This window comes from Brienomyrus brachyistius, chromosome 16, assembly GCF_023856365.1.
Source record: "Brienomyrus brachyistius isolate T26 chromosome 16, BBRACH_0.4, whole genome shotgun sequence".
In the NCBI taxonomy this organism is placed as follows: domain Eukaryota; kingdom Metazoa; phylum Chordata; class Actinopteri; order Osteoglossiformes; family Mormyridae; genus Brienomyrus; species Brienomyrus brachyistius.
In genome coordinates, this window is record NC_064548.1 from 14,188,413 (window position 1) to 14,212,157 (window position 23,745).

General features: G+C 42.3%; 1 protein-coding gene and 1 long non-coding RNA gene across 2 annotated transcripts; both read right to left on the reverse strand.

Annotated features, from left to right (window-relative positions):
• Window positions 1-2,424: 2,424 nt before the first annotated feature.
• On the reverse strand, window positions 2,425-4,388 carry LOC125709872 (uncharacterized). Its single transcript, XR_007382853.1, has 2 exons — window positions 3,907-4,388; window positions 2,425-2,739 (listed from the first exon to the last, which is right to left on the reverse strand). It is a non-coding gene; the product is annotated as an uncharacterized LOC125709872 (long non-coding RNA).
• A 7,330-nt stretch (window positions 4,389-11,718) lies between these two features.
• LOC125710323 (prostasin-like) lies at window positions 11,719-22,546 on the reverse strand. Its single transcript, XM_048979909.1, has 11 exons — window positions 22,410-22,546; window positions 22,075-22,225; window positions 19,554-19,695; window positions 19,135-19,392; window positions 18,898-19,046; window positions 15,349-15,420; window positions 14,672-14,787; window positions 14,346-14,496; window positions 13,944-14,091; window positions 13,023-13,280; window positions 11,719-12,882 (listed from the first exon to the last, which is right to left on the reverse strand). The coding sequence occupies exons 1-11, from the start codon at window positions 22,465-22,467 to the stop codon at window positions 12,733-12,735; spliced, it is 1,653 nt and encodes a 550-aa protein (XP_048835866.1). The 5' UTR covers window positions 22,468-22,546; the 3' UTR covers window positions 11,719-12,732.
• Between the last annotated feature and the right edge of the window lie 1,199 nt (window positions 22,547-23,745).

Here is a 23,745-nt window from a genome sequence, read left to right on the forward strand (position 1 = left end):
GAGAGAGGGAAGGAGAGAGAGACAGGAAGGGAGAGTCCGTAAAGTAGATGGACCACATGATCAGCTGAGTACAGGGCAAGGTGCTGAAGGTGACAAATATTACGCCGAGACACAGAGCCCGAGGGAGAAAAGTTTAGGAGAGAAGCACCAAACGTTGTTTCGGTGAGACTTTTCTCATTCTGGCCTGAGATGGCTATACCTCCCGCTTCCTTCATGAACCATGGCAGGTGGACTGGTACCCACACAAGAGTGATGACACACAAAGCCCTCGATGCCGAGACTCTCCGGCAGACGGCATGAAGGTCGCTGTCGAGAGGGCCAAGTGGAGCCCGCAGGGTCTCTGCCAGCTAACAAGCTTCCGTCCAAACCAGGTCTGGCAGCCCCACGCTGCGGCACCCTCCCCTCTCTCCCCAGAATTATACTTTCGTTTCCCATAAATATGAACGTGCCCAGAAATGCAACACATGGATGTTCCCAGGGAGAAAAGCAAAAAGGCTTCAGGACTGTAGCAACAAGCTAATTCTGATAACACAACAGAGCCCTTTGTTCGGACTCCTTCAAAGCGCCAGTGTGTACTGGGTTCACAGGTGACCAGCCTGTTTCGTCATTGCAGCATGATTTAGTGAAATGCTACCCTGAAATTTTGAAATACCCTGTTGTGCCAAGGGCATGTTCAGATGAAAGAAGAGGACCATCATAGATGTGCTATCCAAAGTGATACTCCTAGGTTTGTATCTTCGTGACGTTTCATGGCTTTGATCTTCTTTTCCATCCACCATCCATCCATCCATCCATCCATATTTAGTAAGTATGGTCATCACAACTACAGTGGTCACCACATGTAAGTTCCACGCATACATTGTAAAACTGGTTTCCTGTGTACTCTGAGTTCCTCCTGTAGCCTTATGATGCTTTCTGCTCAAGGTTACCCTGCATTCCATAAGAGGTTATATAAGATGTGTGGATGAATTTCTATATAGATGATCACAATATTAAAAAGTTTCCAAACTGATATATTCTGACAAGAATACATTCAAGGTACTCAAACACGAAGCATTGAAAAAATGACATCAATAGGAGCTATCAGAACACAAAGATGACTCCATAGCAACCTTCACAAAAACTACGGGTGACTACAACAAAATAGACACACCTAAGGTACAATTCTAGGGAAAACTTCGTGAACCCTTTGTGTGTGCCGCTTCAGTAGTGAAACTCTTTATTTGATATCGTGAATGCAGATTAGGGCCAGATCGCAACTTTAAGTAAAATCCCGATAATTGCAAAATGGTTCCAAATTGCCCATTTGATCATAAAAAAAGGCGCCGAGTTCACGCGAGATGTGCTGAGACTCCCCCCGTCAGATAACGGACGACAGATTTGCTGCAGTAATCATGGGAGCGAGCATGCGCCAGAAGAAGGTTAATGGCTTTTAAACGAGGACAGATGTTGTGTGTGTAAGTCATAATTGATGATAACAGGTGCACAGCACCAGAAATAGCCCCTCCACCTGTAACTCGCACAAAGCAACACACAATCAGGCAAGCACGCTGCCCCTACTGGAAAGCTACCAGAAGAGCACGCAGATCTTGACAAATGCTCCATAATCCCACGTGCGTATGCTCACAGACCAGGTGCACCCCCTACCCCCCTGCCATTTGGGGAGTTGAAAGGGCAATCGGATCAATAATGGGAACAAAATGAGCTTTACGTGTGTGATTTCGAGCCCGGTTGCCCAGCTGACAGATGTTAATGCGCCCAGGAAAAAAATTAACAGAAAACATGGGGAAGAGGTGTAGAGTATAAATAAAGATTCCAAGACGAAGACATCCAAGAGCAAGTTGTGCTTTTTTATCCCACTGTCAGCTGGAAGGGAGCTCGAACAATCGCTCCTCAACTGACCACAAGCCAACAAAAGGAAATAAGGATATGATTGGGTCACATCCCAGGAGAAACAATCTGCCATTGGACCCCTGGGAACAGTGCTTAATCCTAGAGGCTCTGGCGATTATCCATGTTGTTGTAAGGCCCTGATAACACAGTGCGGTCCCTGCCTCAGTATCAACGGCATCTGACAGAAACCCAGCAGGGAGGAACGGCTTAGCAAATGCCGCCAGTTACCGGGTCACTCCTTGAAATGCTCAAAGCCCCAGTGGATTGTCAGTGAAGTGTGCGACAAAAGGAGGAGAGTGAAAAGGGGGGGGGGGGGGGGGGAGCAGATAAAGTGGTACGTTTCGATTCCACAGCGATGTGCGTGGCAATAACACAAACTGAAACCGAAAAGAATCAGCTGTTACTTTGGATGCTAAATTTGATCAGTAAAACATTCCCACAACAGATATAAAATACACAGCCCTCTACTGGATACGTGTTTGGAAGATGGATGGAATAAAGATTAAATTAGACAAATCAGGTAGACAGATGTATACAAACTTATATTTTATTAATATCAAGGAGGTCGAGTGAGAGAAGAATCGATATATTAGGCTGCGTGTTGGAAACAAGGTCACGGCGGCCCTCCGGTGAAAAAGCCTCCCCGCTGGATCCAATCACCCTTATCATTATGTCAGGAGCGCGTGATGGACTCTCTCTAGATAAGCTGGATCACACAAGGATGTTCGGTGATGCTCACAAAGGCATCCTCCCCACCTCCTTCAGCAGGCAGCCAATACGGGCTGGGGATTTCAGTCTCACCCTTAGCCGTCGGCAGCTCCTTTGCAGGCATCCCATACCGGTGACCTTGAGAGAGAAAGTGAAAGACGTGAACCGCCAGGCCGCCCCTCCATGTCTCACAGGTCACACCTTGCCAGGCTCTGACGTGCCGCCATGCTAGGTCCAAAAGGTCTTATCACATGCAAGAGTCATCTTCTTAAATTGGGCTAATTAGCAAAAGAGACCACCAGGTCAATTATGCAAAGAAACGCCGATACTTACAATACAACAGCTTGACTCTTACCAGCCTATAGGCAAATCTGGTTAAAATAAACAATCGTTTCACATACTATAATGATCTTCTGGTGTAATATTTATACAATATTAGAATTAGAATCAGACTATCTACCTGGCAACAGTACAGTAAATCAACTATAAAAGACACAAGTGCAATGATTCCAGTAAAAAAAACAAACACTTTTAGCCTTTATTATTACTGTATGAGGCTAGGACTTCAGGATCAAAATAGTCATTGAAGTTTATGTAATTATATTGCAGAAAATTTTGGTTAGACAATGACAAGCTCACAGAGGCCCAAATACACTTGACCCAGCACACTTCACCCAATCCCTTATGAGCAGAGGGAGACGTAGAACTTTATGCAAGGGCAAAAGCTTACTGTACAGTAGGACAGTGATCCAAAGCTAATTACCTAAATGGACAAAAGTACACTCTTGTACTTCAAGGATAAGTAAATGTTAATGTCCAGACTTGAGCACTATTGGCAAACACTTAAAAAGGCAGACTTAACAACAGTCTATGTGTTACCTAAATTGAATGATGAAATATTGGAGAAATTTAGACACACATTCACAAACAAAAGACAGTTTAAACCAGTAAAATTAATTTAAACCGGTTAAATTATGCTGATAAGGAACAGTTAATGATTCTTCACAGTTGGTGCAAGGAGCATTCTGCCTGCAAATATTGACTTCATGGATCAGAATCGTAATACAATCAGAACATGTCAATAATTTCACTTTAGTTTCTGCTGACATAACTGTAAGTTATGTTTAGAAGGCTTTAGGTTCCACTCAAGCTTTGAATAAAATATCAGGTTTAAATATGCATGGATCATTTACCAGTCTCAGAAAAATGCACACCACAGTCTCTGGATAGTGCCACAAAGCAAAATGTATTTGGCCGTTTACGCATTTGAAAGAAACCCGAAATAAATAATGATTTCGTACATACCGGAAAGCAGTGTGCGAATACGGATATGTCGATCGATAGTGTAAATGTTGAGTGAATACTGATAGAAACAGGCTACACAGGAATGTGGCCGAACCCCAATTTGGAATCCGGGATATTTGTTAGCCGTTATATTAAATCACCTCGCGAGTCTCACCCCCGCCCCCGTGCTTCGTTTTCCGCCGAGTCGCGAGACAGCGTGACGTCAGCCGTCATGCGCGGCGCCCGCCTGGCAGACGGGGCTGCGCCTTATCGTTAGAAAGTGGGTTCTGCTGCGTCCTAATCGCAGCGATCGGGGTACGTGCGGCGCATCCTCAGAGCCCCCGGAACACCGCCTGTTCCCAGAGGGTGCAAGCGAACGATGCAGACTTAGATGGCGATAGAAATACGTTTGTATAATATCTACGCTGAACCACAACGAGATGGCAACTTGTGGCATATGGCCGCAGTGATTCCAGACTGTCAGCTGGTTCTGACCAAGAACATTATAGTACCTTATGAAGCCCATTTATTAAAAAAAAGAAAAGAACAGAAGGAGCCGAGGCCAACTCAGTCCTTTCCCAGGACCAGACAACGCTGCTTCCTCCCCTGACATTAAACGGATAATTCATCAACTTCACCTTCTTAAAGGGAAAGTAAGAAAATCAGAAAGTAAAAGACCAAATATGATGCTGGGTGATGGGAGGCACTGTATGATATCTGTAATATTTCCAAAGTAGACGCCACTTATTCTATCAAACAAAGACAAAAGATTAAAGGGGAAATAGTTGCCATGGAAAACTGCGAGATAAGAACATTAATTTCTTGTCACCACTGTAAGAATTTTGACAGCCCATATGACCTGCCAAAAAAGATTTTACAATGAGCCTTTTGTCTAGTCTTGACATGTTCACAACACTTATTACCTCTGCGGTCCAAATCATCAGCTGGTGTTGCCCCAATTTAACATTCAGCTAAGAGCACTGCAATGCAGTAAGAACAAAAAAAAATTGAGCAATGCCTGCTGATCCAGCCCAGGACGTGGTGTGTTTGGTATTGGCAAAAATATGCCAGTCTCTCCGTAGAGGCAGCCGAGTCGGGCGTCAGAGGTACTGGGAGAACTGGGAGCCAGGATGGGGGTTCAGCTGGGTTTACCGTTCCCTGTGAGACTTTCGAGATGACAGGAATAGCTTAGACATTGTGAAGTTTCAGAGCTGAGCTCTTTGGGGGCCTGTGTACGTCAGATCTGAGAAGACAATGCCTTGTGTGTGAGAGATACACCTGCTTAGAATCTCTACACATTGCAGATTTAATACAGTGATTAGACACGGGCGCTTGGTATAAAGTAGGAACCTGCATGCAAGCATCTGTGCGGACACCTGCTGCTTCTACAGGTACATGAATAGAAAAGCAGGCAGCGCTGACTGTGCCACGGATAGTTAAAATATAATCCCACAAACACTGCTCTCAACATCGACCCATTATCACCACTCTTTCGAGTAGCTTTAGTTAGCGTACTAAGATACAAAGGAAAAAACATAGGAGACAGTAAAGAGAATGATGATTAAATTTCAAGCAGATGCCATCAAGAGGAAATGCCGCTTTTATGAATTAATACCTCATTGTGAATGCGTGATTGAAAAATAACACTTTAATTGTACCACCATTCTGCTGAAAGAAAAAGCCCGGAATTGAACAAAGGATTAATAGCTACATAAAGCCCAACCACAGCTCATAACTACTTGTAGTGAGATCAGTGAGAAAAACCTTCAGAAATTGTCGAGGGTGCGGCAGTGAATCAAAGGGCTTCATTCTGGCTGATTTGTCGAAAGACACTCCTCCTAGACCTCCCTTTGGATGCACATCAATAATTGATGCTCGATATAGTAGTGCCCCGTCCAAAACACAAAAACGTGCATTTTGTTTCCAGATTTCCTTATCCCCCATTACTGTATATCCCAAGGACTGAACAAATAAGCAATATCCGTTTTCAGAACAGCAGAACCAATAGTCAGTATTGCCAACAGTCAGTAGTTCCAATAGTCACATTGCTGATGGCCTACTTCAGGGGTCTCCAACTCCGGTCCTGGAGGGCTACAGTCCAGTAGGTTTTCTATCCTACCCGGCTTCTGATGAGCCACACCAGCTCTCAGGTAAATATCAGAAACAGGTGTGGCTCATCAGAAGCCGGGTAGGATAGAAAACCTACTGGACGGTAGCCCTCCAGGACCGGAGTTGGAGACCCTTGGCCTACATCTATCAGTGTAGATGATGACTTGCCTCAAGACACAGTGGATCCCAGACACCCTTCAAGCTAGCTTAAATTTTACAGTTATTATATTTCTTAAATACATTTCTGCTAGATATGTTCATGGTGTTCCATTGCTTTGCGAAGTGTGTCTATCGCAGGGCATATCTACCATCACACTGGCTATCATGTATAGATCAGAGATCAGCAAAGCTGTAAGTACACGGACGTGTCAGAAGAAAACCCAGACAAGCAGCGGGAAAATATGCAAACTCCGTTTAAGCAAGTTGGAACCCGCAACTATAAAAATAGCCTGTAAATTTGTCAGAATCTGTATCATCATTATTATCATTGTTTTCAATAAATGGGTCTGAAATTCTCCTTTTAAAAAGAAAATGTGGCAGAATTCAATCAGTATCACTTATCAATCAGTATCACTTAAATTTCCCCTTATGGGAACCAAACAAAAAAATGGTCCCCACAACATCCAAATAACAGGTTTTTATCACAATGTGGGGACATTTGGTGTATATCTAACCGCCACACACACACACCAGCACGCACCTTTCACCAGATGTGACAGATTGCATTTCAGCAAGGCATTCTGGGTGCTGACACACTTACAAGAAGTACCTCCCATCTACAACTTTGCGTGAAACTCCAAAGGAAATTTCATCAGTGTTTTTGCTTATAGTCGGTAGCAGCACCCCAGTCCTCGGTCAAGCTTTGGGTACGTGGAGCAGCCCCATACTGTGGTCTTGGGTAATTTCATTACCATTAATACAGCCTGGTCACAGCAGATGGCCTAACCGGAATTTCACTCTTTCACACTATCAGAGGACTCCATGCAGGAATGGTGGCATGAGGAGGAAGAGGCAGCGGCTTAAGAGGAGATCCTTCACGCTATAGGCAGACACACCCTGCTGAGATAGAGTCACCGGAGAGGGAAAATTAATTACGCCATTCTCCAATGGTCGGAAATTTATGTTGCTTGGGAAAATCACCTTCCATTTTATTATTACTGATGTTAGCTGTCACTGAGGGAAGAGCTCAGTCATAATACCAATAACTCAGGCATAATAATAAGGATATTTTAGACGTAGACCTGTCTGCTAGCGCTGCTATAATGGTGAAAAGGGGAACTGTGAAAATGAGGAAGGGCTCTAAGGCGATACAAATGTAAGCTGAAACATTGTATGCAGTGAACACTTTTAGACAATGAACCCCTAATTAGTTTAATTAGTAGACATGGCACACAGTAGGGAGAATGGTGACTCAGTGCATACCACTGTGGCCTCTCAGCTCTGGGGCTGGGGGATTTTTTTCCCTGCCGCTGGCTCTGTGCGTGTGTGGAGTTTGCATGCACTCCCTGGTGTTCGTGTGGGCTTCCTCCCACAGAGCAAAAGCATGCATTTAGATGAACTGGCAGGATAGTGTACCCTGCAATGGACTGGCAATCCATCCAGGGGGGGTGTCCTGCCTGGTACGCTGTGCTTCTTCGGATAGGCTTCCGGGGTCAGCATGACCCCGTACTGGATAAGAGGGACGGGAGACTGACAAAGACCCTCAGTCCATTCATTCTGGTGTGATGTCTCTGAGCTTCTGTACATAACAGGCCTGTAGCCAGACGTGAATTTTGTGTGAGGTACGGCAACTCTACCGATAGGTCCCCTTTGGTGGATTTTTTTTGGGGTTTCCAAACTCGTAGTTTTACTATGCTGCTCTCTTGTATAACTCTACAGTATGACGGAAAAACAGTAAATGGAATAGCAGTGATCCTGGCCATACGTACAATAAGAACCCCGATGGGCTGTTGGGTAATTTTAAAATTAAGGGACAGAAACCGGTATAAATGCCATGTGACCTTTGAATTTTTTACTATGACAAGAAGTCAAGTAGATGACTTACGCCCTTCACGTTCTCGGAGTTCAGTAAATAATAACGGGAAAAGCGGAGAAAGAAGGTGAAGGTGAGATGAATTATACATGACTCAGCGCTCAGCAGACGGCCGCCTCCTGGCAACCAGTCTGTTGGGTTTAGCGCAGCAGGGACTCTCGCCGAAGAAAGGGTCCGCACGCCGATCGCCTTCATATACCCAAACCCGGGGGATCATGTCGAACAAGAGAATTAGGGTGCAATGCTGTCTGTCTAGCCCTTAATGGACATTTATTCACGAGAGGCCTGTGCGTTTTTTCAGGAATGGTCTATTCTAAATTAAATCAGTCAAGTCCGCTGCAAATGGAATTGCCTGGATGACAATTTGCTGTTTGTGTCGACTGTGGTTATTCTGCGTGGAACGTGTGAGAGGATCATCGCGTGGCTGTAAAGTGGATGGTGTCACTCTGCAGCAGAACGTTTGGGGGAGATGTGACAGTGTGAGTAAAGGTGGCAGGAGAAACCCTAAAGATTTGGGTAGACACAGGGGCCAACGTTCTTTGCAGAATAGAAACTCTGCAAAATTGCATGGTGGCATTCAAGTGGGTTTACATATAATTTATTTAGCAGATCCTTTTATCGAAAGTGATGCACATTTTTTTTTTTTAAGAAAGCAGTTTCAGTCCCCGGAACGATTGGGGGTTGATGGCCTTACTTGACCTTGGAATCTGGACCGGCTATCTTCTGATCACTGCATAAACACAACATCCCAACCTGTTGAGCCACGCACTGACAGTCCTTGTTCAGGTCCTGTCTTTCAATATCAGCAATATATCACAAATATATAATACTTTGTGCATGGTTCAACACAGCAAAAAAGTGTGAGGACCTCCCACCTTTTTTGTAGCCCTGTTAGGTTCTTTTAGTCACTGTATAGCTGGTGAGACCTTTTTAAAAAGAAAGGGTCTTATTCAATGGGATGCAATCTACTGCAGTATAATGTTAGTCAAATAAGAAAAGAAGCCTTTCAGATCCTTGTTGATACGTTTGTTTTGACTGCACGTTGTCTTTTGAGTCCCTCCCAACCCATTTCTTCTTGTTAAGCATCGCTGATCTGCTACTGAAGATAACAAAGTGAGTGTTGAGGCCTGTGAGTGTGTGACGAAGTAGAAATTGGCAGCAGTTTCTGCTGCTTAAATTTTCTGCGGACTCTCACTGGACATCGTTGTGATCTGTACATAAAGTTCTGAGAACCATCATGAAGGATGTACAGCACAGACTCTCTCCACATTCTCTGTCACTCTGTTGTTCTGATTTATCTCCATGTTAACATGACTGAAACATCAATAAGAATCACCATTATCCTCATCATCATCATTAACATCATCATTAACATCATCATTAACATCATCAGCATCATCATCAACATCATCAGCATCATCATCAATATCAGCATCATCATTAACATCATCATCATCATTAACATCATCATCACTATTAACATCATCATTAACATCATCAGCATCATCATCATCATGAACATCATCATCAATATCATCATCAGCATCATCATTAACATCATCATCATCATTAACATCATCATCATTAACATAATCATCAACATCATCATCATTAACATCATCATTGACATAATCATCATTATTATCATCATCATTAACATCATCTTCCAGCTGCTTATCCCAGCACTTAATCACTGATTGTATTGCTATTATGATTCACCTTTTTGTGCTATTTTAAGTCACATTTATTTTTACGCTTCCATATCTTAATCTGGTTATAGCTTCCAGTGAGTACCGGTATATTCAGGCATTGGATCAAGAGCTTCAATGCAAGCATATAATCTGCAAGTGCAGTTAGTCTTATGCAGTGCTGCAACCTGCGTGTCATAGTAAAAATCAGCCTTAAAACTTGCAGTATCATGCAATATAAAAACACAGCATTCCTGTTTAAGATGCAGGGACTTGCTATATAGCTAGATTCACAAATAATAGCCTTGCGATACAGCCAAAGTCATTATCTAAAGGTAAACATGAGGGCAAAATCATCAGGCCTTTAGGTTCTGAAAATAAGCGTATCAAATGCAAATGTATCTCACCTGAAGAGCAGCAGTGAATTTCCTCAGAAGCAAAGAAGAGGCTTCTTGAATGTGATTAGGATGTGCTGAGAAGTTCAGAGCTGATGCACAGTCCAAAAAGGTGAGTTTCAAGTCTTTTGCTGAAGAGCAAGTGAGTTTCTGCAGGTGCCAAGGCTGAGGAGACGCTGCAGCTGTCAAACAGGGCCTGGTGATAATGGTCGGGCAGAGGAGTGCTGAGAATGTGCTGTCACCTTGGACGACCTTGAAGAAAGATCTTTTATGTACAGCATAGAGATGCTGCTCTATCGCCCGCTAGACGTGCAAGATTTTAATGTGCCGACATCAAGGGTGACTGTTGTTATATGGCTCAGCAAGGTGGAGTTCTCATAAAGAAAAATGTTTTTTGGAGCTTGTACGGTTATAGTCAAGTTGAGTTAAACTTATCCACCGGTACTTCATCTATCCATCTTCCATAAGCAGTTACCCTGGGTCTCTGTGAGCTTGGAGATCTGGATCACAGAAATCAGAAAGGTGGCCCCTACTGTTGTCCACTGCGAGACACAAACTCATGCGATCATCCGCTAATGATCATTTAGGAACACCGATTCATTCACCATCTGTACAAACACAGCAATACCAGTAATACCACACACTCAGAACTGGGCCCAGGAGTAGAACCCACAACCACCTGGTGATGTGAGTCTGTGGCACTACCCACTGAGCCAATGTGCTGCCTGTTTTAACTATTACATAGTTATTTTATCTATCACTTATTTTTCATTTTATTACATTTTCTAAAGTACCAACAACACATATTACAGTTTCTCTTCATTGCTTTTCATGAAACATGCTTAATATTCTCAAGACTATAAGATCATTTCTCAATCCAATTATGTTCCAAATTTTTGAGGCCCCCTGGAATCATCCTAATTTTCCTCCCCCTGGTGTCACTGACTGTGGGAACCAAAAACACAGCAATGCCATATCACTGCAATTAATGGAATATACTGTAGTTTTTAATCGTTTTATAAGCTTGGTTAGCGGTTTTGCATGTGCTGGTTAACACGATGGTCACATACATATATAGCTTTTGGGTGTAAAATTTTTACAGTGGGAAACTACACAATCTATTTTGAAAAACAAAACTAAAGCAACTGAAAATTGTGCAAAATTATGAGAATTGTACAAAACAATTTCCATATATGTACTAAAACATCCGGAAATGTATGTGAAGCAACGAGAAATGATGTTCGGCTGTGCAGAAGTGACGTTATGGCGTAGGGATTACACTTGTTGTTTTGAAAATGTTGTCATTAGAGAAACGTGCCAAAGCAATCAAGAAAAACGAGTATAGATGTACCATCTCAACACATGACGTGCACTGAGATGATCGTTTTTTTCCATTAAGCCATTTGCAGTAGTTCTATAGTGCTATACTGCCACCTAGTGCATTAAAATTTTAGAAACTCAGAGCCTGTAAATCAACTGCGTTGTTTATCTGCACGGTCTACCGCAGTTGAGTTTTGAGTGTCGTCTTACCTCACTGATACGTTTTGCAGGATCAGAACCTTCGTCTTTGACCAGGTGAGCTGGTTTTGCTAGGTAATAAAACTAATAATGGCAGTCAGAAGGATGATTTTTATTTTATTTTTTGGTGATGCATTGTTTAATGTGTTCATGCCAGCGTCAGTACACAACAGCAAAACAAAAAGCGTGCATATAAGGAAATTTACAAAACAAAACAAAAAAGCTTACCAGTCAGAAATGTTACTCTGGAAATATAAAAGACCTAGAACAGGAGGGTCAAACTCCAGTCCAGGAGGGAAGCTCAGTTCTCTCCCTGTTTCTCCACAAATGATTCCATTCAAGAGCTGTGTGGTAATTAGCACAAGGAGTTGAATCTGGGTTGTTAAATGAGGAGAACCACAACAATGTGTAGGGGTTTGGCCCTCAAGGCATGGAGTTAAAGACCTTGGCCTTGAATATATTCCATTGGGTCTGGGTTACAAATAATGCAGCCAAGAAAAGAAGTATGATGATGATGATGATGATGATGACAACTCAAACACAGACAGTAGAGCCTTTAGAAGCAACATTCAGACCAGCGGAGGTGACTGATGAGTGGGCCTGGGTTAAATCTTGCACGAGCAGCAAGAAACTCACACAGGCCCACCCATAGATCCACATTGCTTCAGACAAGCATGTGGCTGCATTGTGCAGATAACCAATAATGGCATACTCTACATTATACATAATTTCTTGGTTTATATCCGTTGGTTCATATCTGTCGACACAGGGATGTCTGTCGGTATGGATTTTAACAGCCTAATGCATGGGAGAAGTATCACTTTCCAAGTATTTAAAGGGGATAATGATGTACATTTTTTAATTAATAATAATTTAATTGTGGCTGGATGCATTTCAAGCTCACTCTATGGGTCTTTACATATTATAAAATATCAGCTTAAGCACAGGTTAAATGTTACACCAAAAAGCAAAATGTGAAACAACTACGAATAAATGAGTGCAACATAAAAAAAGTTTGTAAGGCGCTACACTAGCATGCTAAAAGGAAATTAAAGCTTAAACCATGAAGACATCCTGCCGCCTGGTACCCATCACTACACACGTTCTAGTTTCTCTTCATCGTTTCATTTATCCAGGGAATGAAATGGGAAATCTTGACGTAAACATTGGGATGGGGTGCAGTGCAGGGGTCTGCAGTGAATGAAGCTATCCCATATGCCTTTTTGTTACAAACAAGAGGGCCCCCTGAGTCCCCCTGCAAGACAATAGTGTATTCATGTTACTTCCTGTTGCCTCCAGAGACATATTAACCAATAATATAAATAACCCTCTTTTAAAAAATGATTATCAACATAAGCCAAAGCATCAGGAAAAGATGATGAGCACCATATTTACCTGACAAAAGCCCCTTTTGCTGTCAGCCTTAGTGCACAGCATTGTTTTATCATTGAAGTGGTCATGCCAAGATTTTTTGCATCCTCCATTGCTCTGGATGGGGACGGTGACTTCTCGAAGGCTGTCCTCTGCAGCCCCATTAGGATTTGTCTTCCCCCATCCAAGAATCAGACACTTGGTCTGATCTTGGACATTCTCTCCTTGCTTTGGTAGCTCTATGACATTCACTTTTTTATTCAGAGTAACACTTTTCGCAAGCTGTAACACAAAATGGATAGAGTTAAGACTACAACACTGGCAGATATTGATTCAACTTTCTCCTTCAGCTAAAAAAATGCCCACATATTAATGATCATAAAATGTCCATCCATCCATCCTTCTACCATCCATCCATCCATCCATCCATCCATCCATCCATCTTATAGTTACTAGCTGTGTAGGCATTAATGAGTCATGAGGATTATCAAATGTAATGTCAGATACTTTTCATTGAACATTACTATAGATAATTGTCATTCATTATTATTATTATTATTAATAATAATAATTTTCATTGTTTAATATTCAAACATTACATGTTGTGGGCAGTGCTGGCTTAAGGGTTAGGGAAGCGCATTTGTAGCTGAAAGATTGCAGGTTTGAATCCCTGACCAACAAGGCACCACTGAGGTACCCTGAGCAAGGCACCGCCCCCCAGCACTGCTCCCCCGGTGCTGAATTAGCTGCCCCCTGCTATGTCACATATGAGTTAAATGCAGAAAACACATTTCATTGTTGTGCACTGTGGTGTGTCAGCGATGACCACTGATCACTAAATTCTTACACGGTATATCTATGTATAGACATATGGTGTAACACGTGAATGATTCCAAATGAACATGAAAGTCACCAAAGTGAGCTTTACTTCATTAACACACATACCTTGCAGAGCGCAATATCAAAGTCATACTGATTTTTTGAATTATTTGGATGGCTGTAGCACTGTTTTACTTTCTTTATAGTTGCCCGCCTGAACCACTTTTTTTTCTTAATGTTGTTATTTCCAAGCACAACGGTGAGTGATTTGGAGCTACAGAACAAAGACGAGGACAGGGTTATATTTAGCCATTTTCAAAAAAAAAAACAAAGTTAAAGTTAAAAAATAAACTTATATTTAAAAAAAAAAACTCACTTGAACAAGCCTTCACACTCGCGTGAGTGTTAGGGACAAGCAATCATATATCAACGGTTATAAACAGTATTATAAACCGTCACAATCGTCTTGCATCCATCCTCCTAGATGAAGGGTTAAAAAAATGAGAAAGGAAAAACAGATGGACTCACTTTTTTGTGCAGTGAGCTGCAGTCAGGATGAAGTCCTTCCGAATGAGGAAGCCCCCACAGGTGTGAGCACCACGGACCTGCAGGGAGGCCATGTAGGGCCGGGAGTGAGGCTTGGCGGTCTCCCCTCCCAGGATACCGCTCTCAGACGCTCCTATGTCACATAAACAGCTGCATTTTCGGCAGAATCCAGGTACCGGGTAGCGCAGCTTGGTGAATTAGCCTCAACCACCAGGTAACAGGATTTTTCCCTCCAGTTGCATTTTCCTGCTGCCTTTTTGGCTACATACAGTATGTAGTATAATGTGAAAGGAAAGTGGTGGCCCTACCTGTGAGAGAGAGAAGCTCCTGGAGAAGGAGACAGAACAGAGACAGATGCAGGAGCATGATGAGTTCTGGAAGTTTAAAATTCACCGACTGACAGACAGACAGCGTGCAGGCGTTTCTTTATATGCAGATCACATAACAGGAAGTGGGCAACAGTGACATGGAAGATATTTTGTAATTTTTCATTTTGTAGTTTTTTTTTTTCTCCTAACAGCCCCAAAGTAGTTAAAAAATGAAACAAATTGAAAAATGTAGCCAAGCTGCCCATTTGAAGATGCTAGCAGATAAACTTAATGATCATTGATGATGCATCTATCTTTTAATGCTTCTGAACGTTTCTCTTCATTTATATGAGTGACACTGCTGTAAATCAATCAAAACTCATAATTCAAATGAACATCAGCAGAACCTGATTTGCATGCTCACAATGGAACATTCATTAAACCATCATACGGAATCTTAGGTCCTTCTAAACACGAATAGGCAAACCTTGTACTACAAGTGAGATATTTCTTATGAACACTGGAGGGTGTGCAAGTGCAATCGTAGACACTTTTACACTTTAATAAAGAAGATCTCCCAAAGGATGTTCATAGCTGACCCACTAGGGCTTGTCCTGCATTCTTTCAGTGTGACCTGAACATTTGATCGCTTCACAGTACGGAATCAGTCGCTTCACAGGTCCTTGTGGCCATAAGTGCCGGTAAAGACTGGCATGCAGAAAAGGCGAGGAGAGCGCTGCAGTGCTGAGCTGCAGGGAGCCGCGCAGCACCTCGCTGAGGTTTCACAGCTCCGTGCAGAGAGACTCCACAGAAAACATGCATCACTGGAGAGAAGCATTTTGAGAGAGTAATTCTGAAAACTTGTTTCCAATTTAGACCAGAAAGCATCTCAGTGTGGGTGGGGCCTATCTGACATCAGGAAAGTGTAATCAGTAGATTAATAACCTTTATAATTAACTGTCACTTGTTTCTTGTGCTGGTGTTTCTTTTTAAGTCTCTCTCTATTGCAGGCGCACTGCCTCTCCTGGGGTTTCTGCTCCGTCTCTGTGTGTGTGGAGTTTGCATGTTCTCATGTTGTCATGGGATTTCTCCAGGTTCTTTTCCAACCCCCCCCCCCCACCACATTCTAAAAACATGCTGAGGTGAACTGGAGTTATTAAATAGGTGTGAATGGTGCAGTGTGCCCTTCGACGGTTTGGTGTCCTGTCCTGGGTTTTTCCCTGTTTATCCTTCCGTCCGTATTCCAGCTGCTTATCCTGCTGAGAGTCCTCAGTGAATTAATAAAAATTCCATAACCTCCTAACATGTTGAACCTGCGCCATAAGACAGGCAGGGATCAGCCTGGATGTAAAGATTGCTTGGCAGTGGGGATTTAAATGGTTTTATAAAGCTTCTATGTATAACAGGCTTATCTGATGAACAGAAGTCTATCTATCTATCTATCTATCTATCTATCTATCTATCTATCTATCTATCTATCTATCTATCTATCTATCTATCTATCTATCTATCTATCTAAATGGTCACTTGGACCTTATTACTCAGCTCTTCTCCTTGACCTCTTGGCCGGGTTTTACAATACTCTCACTCCTGGGAATGAGAGAGTGCTGAGACCCGATTTGCCACATTATGTAGTAATTTGGGACAATGTCAGTTTTCACCACTCTAATCTAGTCCAGGAATGGTGTACTGCCCATGACCGCATGTTAGTGGTGTTCTTACCTTACACTCACCCTTCCTTAAGCCAATAGAGGAATTCTTCTCAGCGTGGAATGTGGTAGAAATTTCACTGAAGTCGATTTGTTGTTACAAAACTTTATTAGCACAAAGCACTGGGAAGCAGGCACTTTCATGCGTCTTGTGATCTGCTCCCGAATAACATCTTTCATAGCAAAAAGTGGGAAAGTTTAAGGAGGGGTCGTATATCTGTGGACACCAGCTACTTCTGCTTATAGAGGCCCGTTATCAATTCAAGGCAGGGTCAACCTATTTTCGATGATCCTCGTGGTTTCACTACCCTATTTAAACAAATTATTTTCAGTTACTGTCTTCATCTTACTTCCTCTGTATTCCCTTGTGCGATTGTCCACTTATCCTTGACCTATGACATCAGTACAGAAATTTCTAATATTGTTTTCTTCTTGGATCAGGTCTGCACCTTTACCTGGTCCTCTTGCAGAATAAACCGTCGCATGTTAGTTCCTTGTAAAATGTCTCTTATTGAGAAGTGAAAACTTAGTACTTGAAGCAAGCTTGCATTATTGCATTACATGTTTAGTATAATAACTATTCCAAATCAGAAATTAATCATTTGTAATCATCGTAGTTAAATCAACAGTGTTATTATGAATTTCTGTGGTAATTACTGATTGAAATTACATTATATGTGCATAATCATGGATTTTTCTACCACAGGAGGCGGCTTGTATATGACCATCGGCCCTGTGAGCAGGTGTCTCTACTGGGTGCAATGGATGCTGCCTGTGAGGACATCGCTGTGGAAGCATGCCGAGGGCGGGTGCTGCACTCAAGAAGGAAGACAACACATCTGATGCACAGAAAAGACAGGCTGGATGCTGAGCTGGCTTCAAATGTTAGTTGTGTAATATATTTCATAATCGCATTTTTTTTTTCTATTGTAAAAAATAATTTTGTTTCATGTCATTGAAAGTTGTTTTTGAATTTTATTTTATACCTGTGACTAGAAACGAAATCGTGCGGCAGGTTTTGGTTCAAGTACATTTAATTTTTTGTGTCGTTATCTGTGCATCGATCAAGTGTGTTTTCTTAATGGTGGCAATATTTTACTTATGACTTATTTTGTGTCTTTTGGGCATGTTGCATGTTTGGTTCTTTCACACTTGTGATATAGTGTCTACAGGCTTGGAAGATGCACTAAGAGTTTTGAGAAAGATGTTAAGATGTTGGGAAATGTGGCTTAGCAACTGAGAAAAACTGTAAGTCCGACACCTTCATTTTTATAAATATATATAAAATGCATGAAGTGCTGAATCTTGTTTTAATCCTTAATTGCCTGGCCAGTATCACTGCTAAGTCCAAACACTGTCACTGTCACCCGTTTCAGCACCGTAAGGCCCATGAGTCACGTAGTAGGGTCTTGTTTGTTTCTCAGCTGGTTAACTTGCACCTTTAATCTTGATGTTTAATTTTAGTTAGTGTGTGACTCCCCCCTGTTTAATCCAGAAAAGGACATTCCCGCCACCCCTCAAAATCTTTAATTCCTTAGATATATTGTCAAAGTATCAGTGTTAGCATTCTCATGAGCTTCACAATTCCAAATGAAACACAGCAAAGCTTATATCAACGCAATTCCATCCATCCATCCATCCATTTTCCAAATCGCTTATCCTACTGGGTCGCGGTGGGTCTGGAGCCTATCCCGGAAGCAATGGGCACAAGGCAGGGAACAACCCAGGATGGGGGGCCAGCCCATCGCAGGGCACACTCACACACCATTCACTCTCACATGCACACCTACGGGCAATTTGGCAACTCCAGTTAGCCTCAGCATGTTTTTGGACAGTGGGGGGAAACCCCACGACGACATGGGGAGAACATACAAACTCCATGCACATGTAACCCAGGCGGAGACTCGAACCCGGGTCCCAGAGGTGTGAGGCTAACCACTGCACCACCATGTTACCCCATCAGTGCAATTAATGATTTTTTTTTTATCATTTTGACAGCTTGATTATCTGTTTTGCATTTGGTGGCTAACACAGTGATCACATACATATGTAGCTTTCAGTGTAAAGTTATTATAAAAGGGGAACTACATAATCTACAGTATTTTGACCAACAAAACTAAAGCACATGAAAATTGTGCCAAATTATACAAATTGTACAAAACAATTTGCATTTATGTACTAAAACATTTATAAATTTGTGTGATGAAATGGGAAATGATGATGAGCGCAGAAGTGACGTTATGGTGTGAGGATTACACTTGCTGCTTTGAAAATATGAATGGTCATTTGAGAAACACTCCAAAGTAATCAAGCAAAACATTTTATGGTGGGTGGATACACAGTAAAAATACAAACACGCTGCTTTATACTGTAGATACTCGATAATAATAGGTAACAGAATAGATGAAGAACAATGCTAGACAGTTAAATACAATATAAAGACGTCTTATAAGCATTCCAAAAAGTCTTTGAGGATATATGCAAACATGTTAATCTCATTTTATTTTCCAAGGACACTATTTCTGGTTCATTATTTGGTTTATCCAGGTGATGAAAGAGGAAACCTTCATGTAGATGTCGGGATATGGTGCAGTGCATGGAATGGCTGTCATTGCTGCTATTCCGTGTGCTTTGTTCTTGCAAACGAGGGGTCCACCTGAGTCACCCTGGGGAAAAAAAAACAAATAGACCACCATCATTAGAGGCAGACATCCAAACTACAGTTATGTCTCATATAAACAAAGTGCAACTTGCCTGACAGATCCCATTCTTGCCATCAAAGTAGGTGCACAGCATTCTTCCAGGCTTTAAATATTTCTGCCACTTCGTTTTGCAGCCTTTACTGCTCTGGATGGGGAGCGTGACCTCTCGAAGAACCTTCTCTGCTAACGCATCAGGGACTCTCCACCCCCATCCTGGAATCAGACACTTGGTACCATCCGGGACGTCTTCCCTCTTCGCTGGAAGCTCTATCACCTTCACTTTCTCATTTAGAGTAGCATTTTTCATGAGCTGTTACACAAAAAAAATGGATTGGTTTGGAAAAAAAATAGGACTACAACGCTCGTGGATATTTATATTGATTATTATCTGGAGAAACTTGCATTACACTTTAATGTAAAAGAACCCGAACAGAAAATAACCTGCTCAAGTTCACAAAATAAAATGCACACCTTTATAAGTGAAATGTCAAAATCATATTTATTATGTGCATATCCAGGAAATCTAAAACACTTTTGCGCCGTTATCCTCTGCTGAGAAGGTTCCTTCTTGGAGATGTCATGACCTCCAAGCACCACTGTGATTTCTTTGCATCTGAAAAATAAAGGACATTTTTACTGTCGGTCCAACACTGCGTAAGGTCAACAACAACAATAATACCCGCAAGCATCCATATTAGAAGCATCCAAACTGGATAATCTGCACTGTTTCAATACAGTGAAAACTGAAACAGAGCTTTTGCTAAGCCTTAAATGCCTATGGGACTGATGAGGTCAAAAATATTATAAAAACTAAGAAAATAACACAACTCTGGTGGTACTCATCACAGGGGCAAATGAGTCAGCATACAGGAATGACGTTCAAAGGCTGTCAATGAGGTGCCCAAAGAATAACCTAGCTCTGAACATTCTAAAACCAAAAGAAGTCTTCGTAGACTTCAGCAGGATAAAATCCAATCTAGAGCCTGTCGACATCAACAGCGATTGTGTGGAAAGCGTCTCTGATTACAGGTTTCTGGGCGTTCACATAGCCAATTATCTCTCCTGGGATACCAACACCACTGCACTTCTGAAGAAGGTCCAGTGGCGACTCTACTGTATCTCCTGAGGATCATAAGGAAGATCAACTTGGATGATAAACTGCCGGTGTCCTTCGACTGCTGTTGCATTGAGAGTGTGCTGAGCTATTGCATCTTTACATGGTTTGCCAGCTGATCTTCAGCAGACAGGAGAACACTATGGAGGGTCATTTTCACTGCCCAGAAAATCACTGGCTGCCCGGTTCCCTCCCTTGAGGACATTTACAGCTCTCGCTGTCTCAGCAGAGTCGGGACCCCTGTTTGAATCGATACCCTCAGGAAGGAGCTACAGGGCCATCAAATCAAGAACAAACCGACTCAAAAACAGTTTTTATCCTAAAGACATCATCTCACCCAATTCAGCCCACTCTGTTCTTCATGTTTACATGTTTATGACTATTGTGGTGTTGGCCAAAACAATGCTGTGTGAGCTGTGCGATGTGTTTTCTAACCCAACTAGATGATGCTCAATGCTTCAAAACGACCTCAAAGCATGTTCAACGCAAGCCAGCAGCGTCATCTGGGGGGGGTCAGGGGGTGCAGCAGATGGTTCATGGAGCGTTTTTCTGTCTATCACTGCCTATTAGCATGAGCAATATTTTCCTACACTGATGAAAAGTGCTGTGTTTAAATATTTATGGTGAAACTCAATCACAAGGAGAAGAAAACCTATAACACAGCACTTATTTTATTTACACACCTACATTGTGGCATTTTTTCAATTTATCTTTACATTGTTTCTACATCACTGCCCTATTTAAACACTGGGAAGCAGGCACTTTCATACGTCTCGTGATCTGCTCCCGAATAACATCTTTCATAGCAAAAAGTGGGAAAGTTTAAGGAGGGGTCGTATATCTGTGGACACCAGCTACTTCTGCTTATAGAGGCCCGTTATCAATTCAAGGCAGGGTCAACCTATTTTCCGATGATCCTCATGGTTTCACTACCTATTTAAACAAATTATTTTCAGTTACTGTCTTCATCTTACTTCCTCTGTATTCCCTTGTGCGATTGTCCACTTATCCTTGACCTATGACATCAGTACAGAAATTTCTAATATTGTTTTCTTCTCGGATCAGGTCTGCACCTTTAGCTGGTCCTCTTGTAGAATAAACCGTCGCATGTTAGTTCCTTATAAAATGTCTCTTATTGAGAAGTGAAAACTTAGTTACTTTTTAGCATTAACTTGTTACATGTTTTTCTTTACACTCTTTTTATATTCAGTTTTATATTTTATTTATTATATTCTGTTTTCTATTAATTTTGTTTATATCCTATAGTTTATATTCTATTTACATGTCTAATTATGGGGGCAGCATGGTGGTGCAGTAGTTAGCACTGTTGCCTCACACCTCTGGGACCCAGGTTCGAGTCTCCACCTGGGTCACATGTGTGTGCAGTTTGCATGTTCTCCCCATGTCATCGTGGGGTTTCCCCCCACAGTCCAAAGACATACTGAGGCTAATTGGAGTCGCTAAATTGCCCATAGGTGTGCATGTGTGAGTGAATGGTGTGTGAGTATGTCCTGCGATGGGCTGGCCCCCCATCCTGGGTTGTTCCCTGCCTCGTGCCTGTTGCTTCCGGGATAGACCCCGGACCCCCCGTGAGCCAGTAGGATAAGTGGGTTGGAAAATGGATGGATGGACGGATGGAAATACATTCATTCATTCATTAAAAATGCTAAAAACTGTGATGATCTTGAATCGCTCCATTCACCTTCCACCTGGTTGAGCTTATTCTAGGTGCCTTAGGAGCCAAACAATTTCTATGTCAGACCATCATGAGAATAACACAGATGAAGAATTAACAAAAAATATATATTACATCAGTATTAATGGGAATAACAGAGACGAATGATAAATTAATAAAAAAAGAAAAACAGATGAACTCACTCTTTTGTGCAGTGAGCTGCAGTCAGGATGAAGTCCTTCCGAATGAGGAAGCCCCCACAGGTGTGAGCACCACGGACCTGCAGGGAGGCCATGTAGGGCCGGGAGTGAGGCTTGGCGGTCTCCCCTCCCAGGATACCGCTCTCAGACGCTCCTACGTCACATAAACAGCTGCGTTTTCGGCAGAATCCAGGTACCAAGTAGCACAGCTTGGTGAACCGGTGTCAGGTACAGTGTGACGATATGATTTAACTCTTTACTTCTGGACTCACTCTCAGATAAAACGTCCAGCCACATACAGCATACACAGTAATGGAAAGGCAAAGTGGTGGCCCTACCTGTAGGAGGGAGAAGCTCCTGGAGAAGGAGACAAAACGGGGACAGCAGTAGAAGCATGATGAAAGTCAAAATAGCCCATCAGACAAACAGAGAGAGTACAGGGGTGTCTTTATATACAGATCACTCAACCGGAAGTGGGTGAAGATGTATTTATCTAAAAGTAGATCAGTGCTGGGTGTCTGAGGAAAAAGACAAAAAAAATGAGAAGAAACGTGATCCAGAATTACAAAGAAATGCACGGACCATATAAGGTGCCATACGTGTCACATCTGAGAGTGAGGAGGGGTGCAAGAGAAACCCCAAAAGCAGACTTGGAGATGGGTAAAACCCAAAGGGGGCTTTATTGGAGAGACTTCAGCAAAGGGTGGGTCCCTATGTAAGCCCACAGGGAGTTTGGACGCTCACAGGGGACAATGATAAGCACACAGGACAGAGAGGGACATATTTACAGCCACTATACCAGGGAGACTGGTCTGACTGATTTACTGTAGGAAAGGGGATGATGACAAGGAGTGACAATAAGCACAAAAACATAAATCCTAAAGCCCACTGGTTAAGCTCTAAAAAATTTTATGCAGAGATCAACAAAGTGAGAGGTGAGACCGTAAGACATCCGTTTTACACCTCCGACCACCACCCCTATGACTGTGAGTGACGCATAACAAGGCGGGTGGGCAAGTTAACTGAGAACCTTGGAAGCTTCTGATAAAATGGGCCAGCTTTGTCTCACCTGCTGCCAAACCCAGAGGCTCCTGGAGAAGAATGATAGCGTGTTTTTACTATTCAGGAAGGGAGATAAGAACTTTTTAGGTAAAATTAGCAAGAGAGTGAAAACCACACTGGAGATCGGAGAAGGTCGTTTGTTTTCTGAGATATGAGAGGTGAATGTGCCCAAATGAGAAACGGATGCCGTTGTTTTCACACCTTTAGTGGTGGTTTGCAGAGAGCAAGACTCACAGCTTATCTTCACTGACACATATCTACACAGTGCACTAATACACACACACTTACCAAAATATCATGCACTTTCTCATCGACACGTGGACTATGAACGGCAATCTATGTGTATGTCCTATGTCTGTGTAATACATAATTTGGTTGGTTTTAATTTTTTTATTTATTTCTTTATGGGTGATTGCATGCATTTAATATAACTGAATGCATGACATCCCAACTAACAATTAGAAATCAGAACTCTCTTATTATCCCGGAGGAAACTGTTTGATTATTTGTCAGGTTACGTGCAGTGTGTAAAGACTCCTGATTCCAGGCGAACACAGCAATTTTAGCAAGAATCATACAAATAATGCGGCATCCCTGTAACCGCTATACAAA

Coding starts and splice junctions, on each gene's coding strand:
- LOC125710323 (XM_048979909.1), bottom strand. CDS start 22,467: ATGCTTCTACTGCTGTCCCCGTTTTGTCTCCTTCTCCAGGAGCTTCTC. Junction 19,696..22,074: donor GCAGCTCACTGCACAAAAGA/GTGAGTTCATCT, acceptor TTTATTTTTCAG/ATGCAAAGAAATCACAGTGG. Junction 13,281..13,943: donor TTGATATTGCGCTCTGCAAG/GTATGTGTGTTA, acceptor TTTGTGTTACAG/CTTGCGAAAAGTGTTACTCT.